The sequence below is a fragment of the Carassius gibelio genome, chromosome A23, assembly GCF_023724105.1.
Source record: "Carassius gibelio isolate Cgi1373 ecotype wild population from Czech Republic chromosome A23, carGib1.2-hapl.c, whole genome shotgun sequence".
In the NCBI taxonomy this organism is placed as follows: Eukaryota; Metazoa; Chordata; class Actinopteri; order Cypriniformes; family Cyprinidae; genus Carassius; species Carassius gibelio.
Window position 1 is genome coordinate 13,626,418 of NC_068393.1, and position 13,604 is coordinate 13,640,021.

Sequence of the window (13,604 nt, forward strand, 5' to 3'; positions counted from 1 at the left end):
CAGATAAAATGAATGCACTTGTGAATTCTCCCTGGAGGAAGTAATTCTAGACCTCTGCTGTCCTCAGATACCACTACAGCCATTTAGAGCGATTATATGAGGCTAAACAACATAACATAGCAAAATATATAACATGTTACAACATAATGTGTTATATTTTTTGTTCTTCGTGTTTAGACAGACTCAGTACAAAGTCGTTAATTTGACTACAATTTTAAATAATAGATATCAGCTCACTTCTGGATTGCACTACAGAACAGAATAGAGTGTGGTTAATCATTAAATATGAGAATTAATGTATTCAGTTAGTAGGATGAGCTTAGCATACTAAGCAATTTAATTTAAACATTAATTTATCAAACTAAAATGGTCAAATTAAACTTGTTTTCAGTTAGCATGCTAACATCTTAGCATGGCACAAAAGTAAAACATTTGTATTAGCTAGAACAAGAATACACAATGACCCTGTTATCTGACAAACCCAGAGAAAAATCATTATCTGTGAAAGCAACAAACTTTTCATTTGACCTACAGATCTGGGCATTTCAAAAAAGAAAGAAAACCAAACCATTTGCAAGATAACATTGACTGTAAGATTAATAAATCAAATCAACAAAAACCTGTGATGCAATAGATGCAAATATTGGTACTTTGCTAATGCAATGTGTACAAAGGACAAAGGACTGAGAGCAAGACACGTGAATGTCGTGGTTTGTAAGAGGGGACTAGAGTCAGGACAGACAGCTCAGTGTCCAGCCTCATCACTAATGTCTCCAGTTTGAAAGAAATGGGTGCTGACAGCAAGCTGATCACAGAAATGGTTATCTGAGAAGCAGTGGGTTGTCTGTTTTCCCTGGGATACATGCATCATTTACACTAAGTTGTACAAAGCAGACACAAGTATCAGCCAAATAAAAATGTAAAGATGATATCTTAACATTTCAATTAATTTTGTCCTAAGGTTACCATTGAAAAAAACATAATTAAAATGGGCCCTTACAGCCTGACCCTCAACAGCTGCTCTCTGCCTGCCCAGGACGTCCTGTAGCTGTGTGAAGTGTTGGATGAAGGCCACCACCTCAGCCTGGAAGCGCTGGGTATGGACATATTGTACTGAGGCCATCTGAAGAGACACCTTAATATCATATTCCCGCTGCAAATAGGGGTCAGGTTCACCATACCTGGAAATAGATGTCAAAACTAAATCATGAATATGGACCTCTAAGTAAAATGCATTTATTCAATTACAGAAAAAGGAAGAAAATACTTGTGTATGTCATAGACAAGGGCCTCTCCACCATGTGTTGTGAATCGCTCTCTGTATAGATCCCCATGGGGTGTCAAATCACTCAATGACAAACTTCCCAGACTCCCTTGCAATGCCAGATCTCCATCTAAAATTGTAACACATAAATTTAACAAACAACGATTTTCAGATAAAAAGCCGACCAATTTCATTATAATCATACACACCAATCATTTCCATATGTGTTAACAGTTTAGAGACACTAGCTTTAGCAAGCTCGTTGGACTTCTTCCTCAGTACCAGTGATAAAGAGTGAACCTGTGGAGGAAGTACACGTCATTTTCTTTAAAGTTTACCCTGTCCATTATTGTTAATAAAATATATATTTTTTAAACATTAATTGGTATAATAATTATTAATCAATATTTCTACTGTACCTTTAAATCTAGCTTTGTATTGACCCTTTCCTCAATCGCTGTATTCAAATCTCCCAGATCACTGAGGGTACTATTTTCCAATAAGTCTTCAGGTATAGGCTGAGGTGTGGTGGATGGCATTTTCAAAGCATGGTTATTAGCAGTAGAGCCGATGCCAAAGAAGTCTAGAATCATGACCCAGGTTTGAAGTGTGATGAGAATATCCAGGCAGTTGAAGTCCACATCTACACTACGGCCGATGCTGCCATATCGTGTCTTAAACTCTGGGTGCCGCCTATCAACCATTAGCATGTTGATATGTACCAAAGAATCATCAAAGTCTGGTCTTGGGTGTGGAGACGGAGTTTGACGGGATGGGGATGGAGGAGGGGTACTGGGGCACTCTGCATCCTCTTTGCTCTTCCGACTGGATGCAGATGGTGTACTGGGGTGCCTCTGATAGAACTGGAAAACATTCTGTGCCTCTTCAAATTGTGCTGGAAGAGAACGAGGCATTTCTGGGTAAAGAACATTGGACGTTGTTGGGCAAGATTGTGACAGGTATTCCTTTGGACTGAAGGTGGAGGGTTTTGGAGCACCTCTGGACACCATGAGGTGTTTGTACTTTGATTCAGGGTTTGACTCTAGAAGGTCTTCCATTAACAAGGAGTGAAGGGCTAGTTGGATGGAGACTGAATGGGGATGATCTTTGGTGAAGTCTCCCACCAGGTCTTGAAAGCGCAGACTGACCAACCCTTGGCATCCTTGGCTAAGGTCTCCGCTCAACTGCACTTGCAGCTCAGTGACCCGAAAGATAGCCCTCACTTGGGTAAAAGATGGAGGCTGGAGAGGGGGAATCTCGTCTTGCAGCGGAAGTGTTGCTGAAAGGGATGATGACAAGGAAGAGTAAGATAGGCCAACATGAGGAGGGTCACGGGCAAAGAGTCCACCTTGCAGATCAGGGAAGCGATGTGGTTTAGTGGAGGAAGGAGTAGGAGGTGGCGGTGTGGGGGGCTGACTGGGCGTAACTCTCTGTTCTTCGATGAAGGAGAGATTATCAAGAGTCTGAAGGACCTGCTCATACACCGGCTTGCACAGACACACCTGGCAGAAAATAAGACAATTTAAAAATCAGGAAATGTATATATGATAAAGAGACCACTTTTCTGTTTTGCATTTTGTAGTGATTTACCTGAATGGCATTAACAAATCTGCCTTCCACTTTCATTAGCCCAGTGCTCTGGTAAGGTTCTTCACATGTAAAGGTAAACTGTAAGTTTTCATCAACAGGGACTTTCTCAATAGTGAGCTGGATGCTGGCATCTTTAAGAATATGAAATGCTGAAAGAAGAAGACATAGAGATGGAGATTTTCAAAAGTGCCTTGAAATGAATTAAATATAAAGGGAGAAAAGATTAACAAAGTCCCCAAATTTTATTGATAACTTACCTTTTCCTCTGCTTAAGTACTCAAAGAAGTCATGTCGTGTAAATTGTGGCTCGTTCAGATTAATGTCGCCACCATGAGAAGGTGAGGGTCCAGATGTGGAGCTGCTGTTATGTCGTGCTCCTTTTCTTAAAACCAAGTTGCTTGTGTTGACAGAATACAGTCTTATATCTTTTATTTCAACCTGCAGTTTCTCCCCTTCTGAGTCATGCCCTGTAAGAAAGTTTTGAATTTGTATGCTCCCTAAATGTCCAACAAGCAGTTCAGGGTGACCCGGTTTTCTAGGAATAGACACCACTGGGGATTCTATACTGACATCTAGAGTCAGCTTGACCAGAAAAGAATCCAAGACTGGTTCCTTTTCAGGGACACAGAAACCATCTTCCTCGAAAGGATCAATTGTCCAGGTACACTGACTCTGCCTCCTAGATCTTTTGTATGGGTCCTCAAAGAGAGATACCATACCACTGTACTCTGCTGTTTTTGTTGCCAATACAGTAGAGACCTTTGATGCTGCAGTCTTCAGCATGGACCTGAAGTTGTCCTCTACTTCATTTGCTGATAAACTGAGTTCTTTCAGGAACTTGGCTGAGTGGTTATAGTGTAAAGATGCCATCTGAAGTTTCAGGGAGCATTCTCCCTGAGTTTTTTCCATAAAGTGGAAACTCAAAGCTTCAGAGGGTGCCATGCCAGCAATAGAAAAGAATGCCACACCATCTGTGGAGGAGCTGTCTTCTACACTTCCAATACTGACAACAAACTGACTCTTGCCACCTTCCTGAGTCAAGTCTACGAGCTGAATGCATCCTAGAGAACCATTGACATCCAATCGACTTCCCACTGAAACATTGACTTTTGTCTCATTTATACTGGCCGTAGCAATTTTCATGCCTTTCTTCTCGCCTCCCAAAACAGTCCCGGTGGTAACAGTTCGCAAAAGCAGCAAGTTTAACCTGTGAATTTCAACAGTAAACTCCTTATTCTGGACATAAGTGGACTGATAGCTCTCCTCATTCTCTTCTCCATTAGGCAGTGGTGCTAGCTGTTGTGTTGGAGAGTTTTCATCTTTGGGGAAAGACTGCTGAAGGAATTTTAAAAGCTCTACCATTGTTTCAGGGTTAAGGATGATATCCAGGTTGTTGACCTGCATGGAGGTGACCTGAAGAGAGCGGTCCAAGTTCATAGAGGGGCAGTCTGAGCTGACAAACTGGTATTCCAACTTAATGAGTACCTCCTGGTCTCTCAGGGGAGAGTCCAGTGGAGATGCCTTGTCAAAATCAAGACCTGAGGAGTTCCTGTGCAAACCTGGCAGTTCTGGAGATTTACAGTCTGGTGAGACAGGTGATGTGGGCTGGCTCTCTCGCAGACTTCCAGTAGGTACATCAAAACAAAGGTGTTTATGAGAAGCAACAAGAAGATCAAAGTCAGAGCCATACGTCTGCAATGTATCCACAAGGTAGAGCCCATGGACTGTGAGGGAAACCATAGCATCATAAGGTCGCTTTACAAAATGTGCATTTGTTCCAAATACTTTCAGAACAGAAATATACCGGCCTCCACTTTCAATGCCAAGTTGCATGTAATTGATTTTAAACTCTATAAGGAGAAGTTTAGATTCCACAAGCACCTCTCGAGTATGTTGCTCAAGTGTCATCACACTCTTGGTGAGACTTTTATCAGAACTCTGGAGCTTCCAATCACTATCTTCCCTCTGAAAGATCTTCTCATGACGAAGTGTAAGAGGGTCAGGGGATTTGAGATTCTCCCCCTGTTTCTCATCTCCATCTGCCCCTGAATTACCCAGTCTAGCCAGGCAGCTTCTCAGTGCAGTCATCTTCTCCAAGTTGATGTGCACTTTGAGGTCTGGAAGTGTTCCTGAGAGAACAGCCCCTGGAAACTGAGGGTCTGATGTGTATCGCAGTCTTTGCTCTAGCTGTAGTAGGACATTGAATTTCTCCACCACGTGAGTTGGGCCCACTTCACTGTCCTGCAGATGCTTCCAGTTGTCTTTATAGTGACCGACCATGATCTGGAGGTCTTTGAAAGATAAGGAGTACTTCTCATATAGGTTCTTGCTGACTATTTGGGCACCTTCTGGTGACTTAAGGCTGGTAATATCACAGAGCCTCTCCTGACCTTTGACATCCACCTCTTTTTCTGGAGGTGGAGTCCCAGGAGGTGTTGCTAATGGTGTCTGGAATTCTTCATCGCTTTCTCCGTCTGTCTGAGAGGTCTTAAGATTTGTTTGATGATCTTCTGTGAGAGGACAAATAAAACTGTCACAAGTTGCCATCAACTGTAATAAATTCAGAATGTATGGAAAGGCTGAAGCAGAAAATTTGATTTGAACCAGATACCTTGGAAATTAGTAAGAAGAATATGTCCGAGGTCTACAATGACTAGCATGGGGTCTTCAGACTGAAAATCATCTGGGAAGATGACTTGAGGGGCACATATATCTAATTTCATTGTCCAATGCTTACTGTTCTCCTGTGAAAGGAAAACCACAACCGAAATATTACTTAACATCTAATTGAGACTATAACTGATAGCCATTAAATAAAGTCCTCTCTTACAATGAACTCCCCAACTAGCAGCTGATCAATGGTTTGTCTGATTTCTGCCTTGGTTTGCATCTTGAGCTTGTTGTATTGCCTCCTGGCTGCTTCAGCCACTCTCAGCTCTAACTCAGACTGATATCCAAATCCTAGAAATTGTCATATAAAACATAATGTACTGATATTTCACAAAATAAATCAAAAATAATTTAAGACGGATGCTTATCCTCAATGCACACCTGAGGTGTGGACCCTTCCTTTGTAGAAAAACTCAGCAACTTTCTTGATAGGCTGAGGGTTATAAATGATATTGAGAGGACTGGTATTGACCTCCAATCTCCTCTCAAATTTGCTCCTTATTGGATTACGTTCATAAATCATCTCAAAGACAGGAGGGGCTGAAGATTCCACATCAGCGCCTGAGAAAAGAGAAAATAAGAGGTTCTTAATCAGCCTTCATAGACATGTATTTGTATGTATGTATTTTAATACAATTAAATATATATTAAGTAATTACTCACATTGATTGCTCATTTCTGTGCGGTAAGTCTGCTCAAAAGGTTGACTGATAGCAACTGCAACCTTGTCCTTAAAAAGTAGAAAAGTTATATGAAATCTATTATGACAGTCCTACAGCAACAAGTAACTTTAAATATGAGAAAAAACTAACCGGTTTTGGTGAAACAAGGACAGGAAAGATGGAGCCCTGGGTAGTAAGATCACGGAGAAACAGCCCACCAAGTTTCACTGTGAATAATGAAGACTCGGAGCGAGGAAGAGACTCAACTGCAATCTTCACACCTGTTAAGTAAAATCAGGAACATAAAATCAACATTCAAAATTTATTCGAAGCCACTGATTTTTTTTGTTTTGTTGCTATAATAAATATATCTATACACACACCTGAAAACTCCAGTTGAATAACCCCACTCTCTTTCAAAAGAGGTTTCATTTTGTCTTGATGGTACAAGGTGACAGCTGCTTTCTCAAGGATAAAGTCCAACCGTGCAAAGAGATGATCCCTTCTTGTAAAGGTATTCAGTGTTTGTGAATCCTCCAAAGGATCAAAGAGATCATCTGTCTCAGCTGTTTAGAGGAGAGGAGGCACTTGATAAATGGTGCATAATACTACGGAAATTTTCTATATAAATGTAATTTAATACAAACTAAAATTTGCACAAGAAATTACTACATGCAGAAATTATTTAAAAATCATCATTATAAACCCATTCTCCTGTTATCATAAATGGAAAACTCACCAAGAATTTCCCACTGGGCAGAGCCTGGTAAAAGATCATCTGAAACTGGTTGCCCATCTGGTCCTCTTTCACTTCCCCCATACCAGCCACCCCAGCCTGGGAACCAAGACTGCAGATACTGGATCATGCCAGAACTCCCACTTTTAGGTAGAGAGCCTGAGGGAGAGGAGGCTGGGGTCTCGTTTATCATTGGCTCCCGTAGACTCTAAATGGATATGAAGGATGAATAAAAGACATGATTAATTAGTGTTAGGTGGGACTGCATTTAACAAATAAATGGACAGTGATTATGTTGATAACATGTTTTTTTTCCCATTTATTCAGTATTAAGATACACTGTATCACCCATGACTTTCCACTCTGACATTTTCAAAGACCCACGACTGTGCCACTAAAGTAAGTCATCTCAGCTTGCCTCTGCAATTTCCTCATGTTTGCGGAAGGAGACATAAACAGTTTCCCGGAGAATCTGCAACTCCTCCAGTGTCTGTTCATCTTCAATCCTCTCTAACTCGCTCTATTGAAGTGAAAGGTAAAGATTACAGATTATGTAAGATTTCAAAATCTTTTTCAAACTCAAGAAACACTCATGCAAAGGTGAATACCGAGACATTGTGGAAATCTAATGTCTATACTCTGCAATCCTGTAAGTCCATAATTCTTACCTCCTCCTGTGGACTCAAAGTAGCTCCCTTAAGCCTCTGGAAATACAGGCTTGTGTAGAGTTTGGCATCACGCGCCCTGTGCAGAGCAAAGTCCCAGTTTCCCCGTCTGCGCTGTTCTCTGATCTCATTCAGGTTGGCATTAATAGCAAACATCCACCACTGCTGACAGCTTCAACATTAAAGGAGACATTATTCTACGTAACAATACCATTGTGTAACTAAATATTTATCAGGGTTTAATCAACGTGAACCATTAAGAGGTTTTTAAAGCTTATTTCAAAACATATTTAGGCTTGTTTGCAAGGAAAAAAAAAATCTCATTACTTTCCAGAAATGGGAAGTTTCGGTCTCCACTTTCGAAAAAGCATCTCCCTTTCTCGCCGGTCCAGTTCTTTGAGGAATGCCATCACCTGTTGATACTGAACCTGTAAACAAGCACAAATTCACAAGTGCAAGTGACTACTCTTGTACTTTTGGTGCTCACAAATAAGCCAATTTAAAAGGGGACATCATTGCGCAAATCAATCAACAACAAAAAGTGCCCAAGTTTACAATATCGGCCCAATATTCCTTGGAGTGCTGATATTGGGTGAAAGAAAACAGCCTAAAGGGATAAGTTAAAAATAAAAAACCTGTGATAGACGAAGTGAGAGGGGTTCCAACTGCACTTGGCCCTCAATGCGAGGCGTGTTACGAGATCGTAGTGGTTCTTTAGAGGCATTCCTCCTCACCAGCACAGAGGCACATACTGGCTCAAAAATATACTGATGCTCACGGCTCTGCATACATTTACTCATCATCTCCTGTAACAGACAATTGATCAGGAAAATGTTTACAAGAAGCACTAGCCATTGTGCTAATGGGTCCTGATATTTTCAAAAACCTACCTGTACTTCTGTTGAGGGAAGATCTCCAAGCATGGTGCACTCCGTGTCCCAGTACACACTGAATTCACCGATTTCCAGCTCCTTCTGTCGAATAAGCTTCTGAGCCTGTAAGTGAAGAGTTTACCTTTCATGTTCCAACATGTAAAGACAGAGCCACTTCATGAAGATGCCAAATAATATGGATAACTCACTGGTTCTTTGGAGCAGTTCTGTGCAGATACATTCTTGATACAAACGCCAAAGGCATAGGGTTTCTCGGGGTTGGAGAAATCATCTTCGAATCGTAAGTGGACACCTTGAATTTTCAACTGATAAGATATACAGAATAGCGAAATGATTATCATTTCTGAAATTGAACTTCAACAACAGCATAGTGCAAGGAAGGAAGTATAACAATAGTGAAAATTACCTCTATATTCTCAACTATTCTAGTCACAACAGACGCTGTGGCAGAGTACCAGTAAGATTCCCCTTTCTGCTCACATTCACTCTGATAAAATACAAAATAATCATTAAAAAACACACACACACATACACAAGTGAATTGGACATTGATTTCACATATAAGAGGTTCTAAGTGATTCATAGATCACAAAATAATAAACAAAATCAAATAGAATGTAACAAACAAATAAACCACTTATAACCTATGTATATGTACATTTGTACACAAGTAAAATATGAAAGTCATCAGCATTTAACTACAGCAATTCAATGACATTATCTAACAACCCTTACCTTCCACTTGTCCTCTAGAGCCTTGAGCAGCTGTTTCTTCTGCTCTCTCTCAGCTTCTCTTTCTCGCACATCATCATATTCCTGTGGGGGTGCAGGGCCGATAATAAGGTTCAGCTGGGACATGCAGATGACCCATGGGTCACTGTGTGGTCGATAAAAAGGGATCTGGAGGGTGATCTTCCCAATGACCCCTGGAAAAAATACACATGATATTTATGAAATACATATAGAATTTGACATATACACCAGTGTTCAATAGTTAGGGACTGGAATTTTTTTTTTTTTATATATTTTTTAAAGACATGTTTTATGCTTACCAAACCTGCATTGATTTGATTAAACTACTGTCAAATCAATAATATTGTTAAATATCATAACACTTGAATTTTTAATTTGAATTTATATTTTGCCAAATTTTTAAGCAGTCATTACTCCAGTCTTCAGTGTCCCATGATCCTTAGCAAATCATGCAAATCATACATTTATTATTATTATTATCACTGTTGAAATCAGTTATGCTGCTTAATATTTTGTGCAAACTTTGACACACGTCAGATAATCCTGTTCTGACACAGTACTTCTGCTGTACAAGAGTTTCCTTAATTCCAAGAATTAAGATCACAAGATGGAAATACCTAACCCTAAGTCAGCATAAATAAAATTTAAAGTGATGTTTGTGCAAAGACAAATCAAAATACATTTATTTAGGTTTAAATATTCACTTAGATTAACACCTAAAACGTAAATATTACTTCTGACAACTATGCTTAAAATGGCATACAAACACAACATCAGTACTCCACTCATCACTGGCCTAGGAAAAGCTCATTTACTCAAACTAGGGTACTAGTAAGGTTATCTCACAGAGGCCACCATGCTGAGATAACATGATCAGGCAAATACTACTCATGTTATCTTGAAAAGCCTCTCTATAAACAGACACTTTTTTTTTTTGTTTGATAAATGAATCAACAGGGTATTTCCATAAGGGCACACCGACATGTGTAGTATAAAGTCCAAGGTAATTCAACCGGCAAAACAAAAAAAATACTTACTGAAACTAACTGATAACAGCCCAAAGGCTGTAGTAACACTAACCTGCTTTGACCTCAAAGGGCAGATCAAATTCTCGGAGAGCATCTTTTCTTAGTGGGAGGTTCTCCAACTCCACTGCCCCTGATCAAAACACAATGCATACTCCACAAAATGACACACAACACAGACAGTAAGCTCCGAATAGCACAAACTAAAACAAATGCATCCAAATACCTTTGAGAAGAGCAATAGAGAGCTGGTCAGTGTTAAGGTTGCTCACATATTTGCCCAGATATGTGTTGAGCACCCAGGCAACAAGTCCCTCCAACATTATACGAAGGGAATAGTGCACTGGGATTAGTCAGTTAAAGTCAATTCAAGCAGGCGATGAACTTCACACTTAGTGTTCACTTTAGTCATCTGAAGTCTGAGGAGTCAAAGAAACACACAAAAAAAACATGAAGCTTGTAGCAGTGCTCCTAAATCAGTGGTTCTCAACCTTTTTGACTTCAAGGCCTCCTGTTGTCTACAACAATTTGAAGGCCCCTCGGCTTCCCTAGTTGTTTGTGGTTTATTGGATAAAGATTAAGGATTTTCGACCCGATTCATTATTTTAGAGCTTGGCATGGAAAAATTGGAATTAATTAAAAAAAATCACATGGAGTTATAAGATTTTATTACGCTTTACATGACTTTTCCAGTTCTAGATATCACACTTAAAATCACTCCGTATAGTCAGGTTTTTCAAGACTGTGGGAAACCTGGCTCTTCAAAGAGAGAAAGAAACTACTGAGGGAGTCCTCTCTCTCTTTTAAACATTATTGGAAATGTACAAAACTTATGAGATTTTGTTTTTGTTTTTTAATCGAGGACATGATTAGAAAAGGCTAATTAGACTTTACACACACACACACACACACACACACACACAAACAGTTGCACTTGTGATCTTCATTATGAAAGATAATTTTTGTGGGGTGGAATCTACAAATCAGCCTTACATGGTTTGTATTTTAAATATCTGCTATATTTTTGTTTTTACTTAAACACTATATAAATTATAAATTATTATTATTAAATTATTAAATGTATAAATTGAAGATAACATAAGAAATAAGAACTCTGCCCCCTAAGTGAATAGTATCAGGAGTTTAATACTTATGTCTAATTTGAAATCATCTTGAGGTCATGGAGGTTTCACAAGGCCCCCTAGTGGACCCTGGCTCCCTGGTTGAGAACCACACTCCTTAACAATTATTACAAGTGATTTTTCTGAGTATTTGCTAGACAGATCTACAGTTTGTATGGCAGAACCTCAGAAGTTGACAGCTTCAGTCATTTTAACTGCATATTTTCTTATACAGTGAAAGTGAAAGTCTGGGATCTCCATGCATCTCATGATGGTCAGTTGAATAATGACAGAATATGAATATTAATTTAACTATAGTGAACTGTACTAACTGTAGTGAACCTACCAGTGTTTTAAGACAGTCTGTAGCTCGGTCAACCGCAGTCTATGATCATCTCAGTCCAAACAGAGTGAAGATCTCCACTGTCCAAGCCAAGCAAAGTCCTGCTCCCTGAAGAGAAGCTGTCCTTGAGGGCTAAAAATAAAATAAAATATATCCTTTCTTTTTAAAGACCCTTACATAAAACACCGCGACTGACAACCACACACGAAAACAAACTACTGTTTTGTGACGAACAAAACAGCGCAGCTCTCCGTGACTCAGGCAGTGACACCGGGGCAGCGCTAGCATGTGCGCTCGTCCTTTAGCATTGCATAGCACTGCCTGCCAACTTTAAAACATGACAAACAGCTGAAAAGAGTGACCGGTCACAGTCCGTGGTTTAGTTCTGCATTGGTCCAAGGCTCTTGAGAAATACGCCCTGACCTGTAGGCACAATTTATCGTAGGTCCTCTGCGCTCATCTGTCAACTTCCAACAAGTCAAACTGAATCCATAAAACGCTTCCTGGAACCTGCAACGCTTCCGGTCACGTGCCAAAACAAAGCGATTTCTACCTACGTCATTGGGGTATAGGTCGTCATGTGACTGTTTAGATCTGATAAAACGTGAATAACTTTTGGTCTGTTTTTTCAGTAATGGTGCAAATATATTATTGTACAGACCTATACAGATCTATTGTGCGTAGTCATATTGTTTTCAATGGGTGCAAATCCTGATTCCTACACATGGGGGCAGAAGAGTAGCGCGTAAAGCGGTGACAGTGCCATTCAACTTCAACAAGTTGGCCAAAAGGTAACATTTCGAGGTAAGAATACTTTGTAAACGAGGCGACTACTATTTAATTATAACCGGTTACTATGTAGTATAATATTTGTTATCTATATAAAAAGAACACCAGTTTATATATATATATATATATATATATATATATATATATATATATATATATATATATATATATATATATATATATATATATATATATATATATATATATATATATATTTTTTTTTTTTTTTTTTTTTTTTTTTTTTTTTTTTTGTCATAAGAACACTTTCCAACTAGCAGGAAATTCAGACAAAATACAGTTTGACTCAAGACTTCAAAATTGGTCCATATCACAATCAAAGTCATTAAAAACAGTAGCAAATACTTACATTTATTTGTAATGTATTAATATTAATTCAAATCTATTTATATTTTTTATTTTATAAATATAATATATTTTTGATGATGTAAAGTAAGTTTCAATATAAAAATGTACATTTACATTCAATGGTTGGATTACAAGACTTCACTTTTTTGTTTAATAATCATTACATCTATCTCATTTATCTCTATACTGTCGAACAACAGCGTGTTCATGCATCTCTAATGACTAAACCACTACAGTGATCCCATGAATTCATTAGATCTGATAAAATGCACTAAGCGGTGTAATCCATACAGACCCTATATCCAGTGTAATCCCCCAGCTATACAAAGATTTACAGAGTCCGTAGGGGTTGCTGTCCCATCTTCCCCCCATGGATTTCAGGGGCAAGCAGACATGAGGACATTTTGCCTCTTATCTTGAGATGAAATGCACCATTCTGCTGAGCACATAAAATAACAAAAATCCTAGCACATGTTGAGCTCTGCAACCCCTGGCTGGTCGTGTGCAACCACCTAATCCCAGCCTGGCCACAATAGAGTAGAAGGCCATCTGCTCAGCTCATAGCCCTTTAAAACTTCACATCTGGACAGTGGAGTGCATGGGGGGGGGGTGCATGGCAGTACTCTTCCCCTCTCTTTCAGTCTCTTTTTTTCTCCCCTTCTTGAGTTCACAATTGATATTACATATTCTTTCATTCTTTATTTTACTTAACATGATCATGCATTAT

The 13,604-nt window shown here is 39.2% G+C and overlaps 1 protein-coding gene across 3 annotated transcripts in view; it reads right to left on the reverse strand.

Moving 5' to 3' along the window:
* vps13d (vacuolar protein sorting 13 homolog D) overlaps positions 1-12,228 on the reverse strand; it is a 43,927-nt gene extending 31,699 nt beyond the window's left edge. For all 3 annotated transcript variants that reach the window (XM_052541800.1, XM_052541802.1, XM_052541799.1), the window contains exons 1-24: positions 11,726-12,228; positions 10,485-10,677; positions 10,314-10,391; positions 9,216-9,406; positions 8,887-8,967; positions 8,669-8,785; positions 8,478-8,582; positions 8,223-8,393; positions 7,915-8,015; positions 7,591-7,759; positions 7,341-7,442; positions 6,926-7,130; positions 6,570-6,752; positions 6,337-6,467; positions 6,188-6,254; positions 5,906-6,085; positions 5,685-5,815; positions 5,466-5,598; positions 3,112-5,364; positions 2,855-3,003; positions 1,684-2,766; positions 1,474-1,564; positions 1,268-1,394; positions 1,001-1,181 (exon numbers count right to left, since the gene is read on the reverse strand). In XM_052541800.1, the coding sequence (XP_052397760.1) occupies positions 1,001-1,181; positions 1,268-1,394; positions 1,474-1,564; positions 1,684-2,766; positions 2,855-3,003; positions 3,112-5,364; positions 5,466-5,598; positions 5,685-5,815; positions 5,906-6,085; positions 6,188-6,254; positions 6,337-6,467; positions 6,570-6,752; positions 6,926-7,130; positions 7,341-7,442; positions 7,591-7,759; positions 7,915-8,015; positions 8,223-8,393; positions 8,478-8,582; positions 8,669-8,785; positions 8,887-8,967; positions 9,216-9,406; positions 10,314-10,391; positions 10,485-10,581 (6,126 nt within the window). In that variant the 5' untranslated portion in view covers positions 10,582-10,677; positions 11,726-12,228. The remainder of the gene's footprint in view (positions 1-1,000; positions 1,182-1,267; positions 1,395-1,473; positions 1,565-1,683; positions 2,767-2,854; positions 3,004-3,111; positions 5,365-5,465; positions 5,599-5,684; positions 5,816-5,905; positions 6,086-6,187; positions 6,255-6,336; positions 6,468-6,569; positions 6,753-6,925; positions 7,131-7,340; positions 7,443-7,590; positions 7,760-7,914; positions 8,016-8,222; positions 8,394-8,477; positions 8,583-8,668; positions 8,786-8,886; positions 8,968-9,215; positions 9,407-10,313; positions 10,392-10,484; positions 10,678-11,725) is intronic.
* Between the last annotated feature and the right edge of the window lie 1,376 nt (positions 12,229-13,604).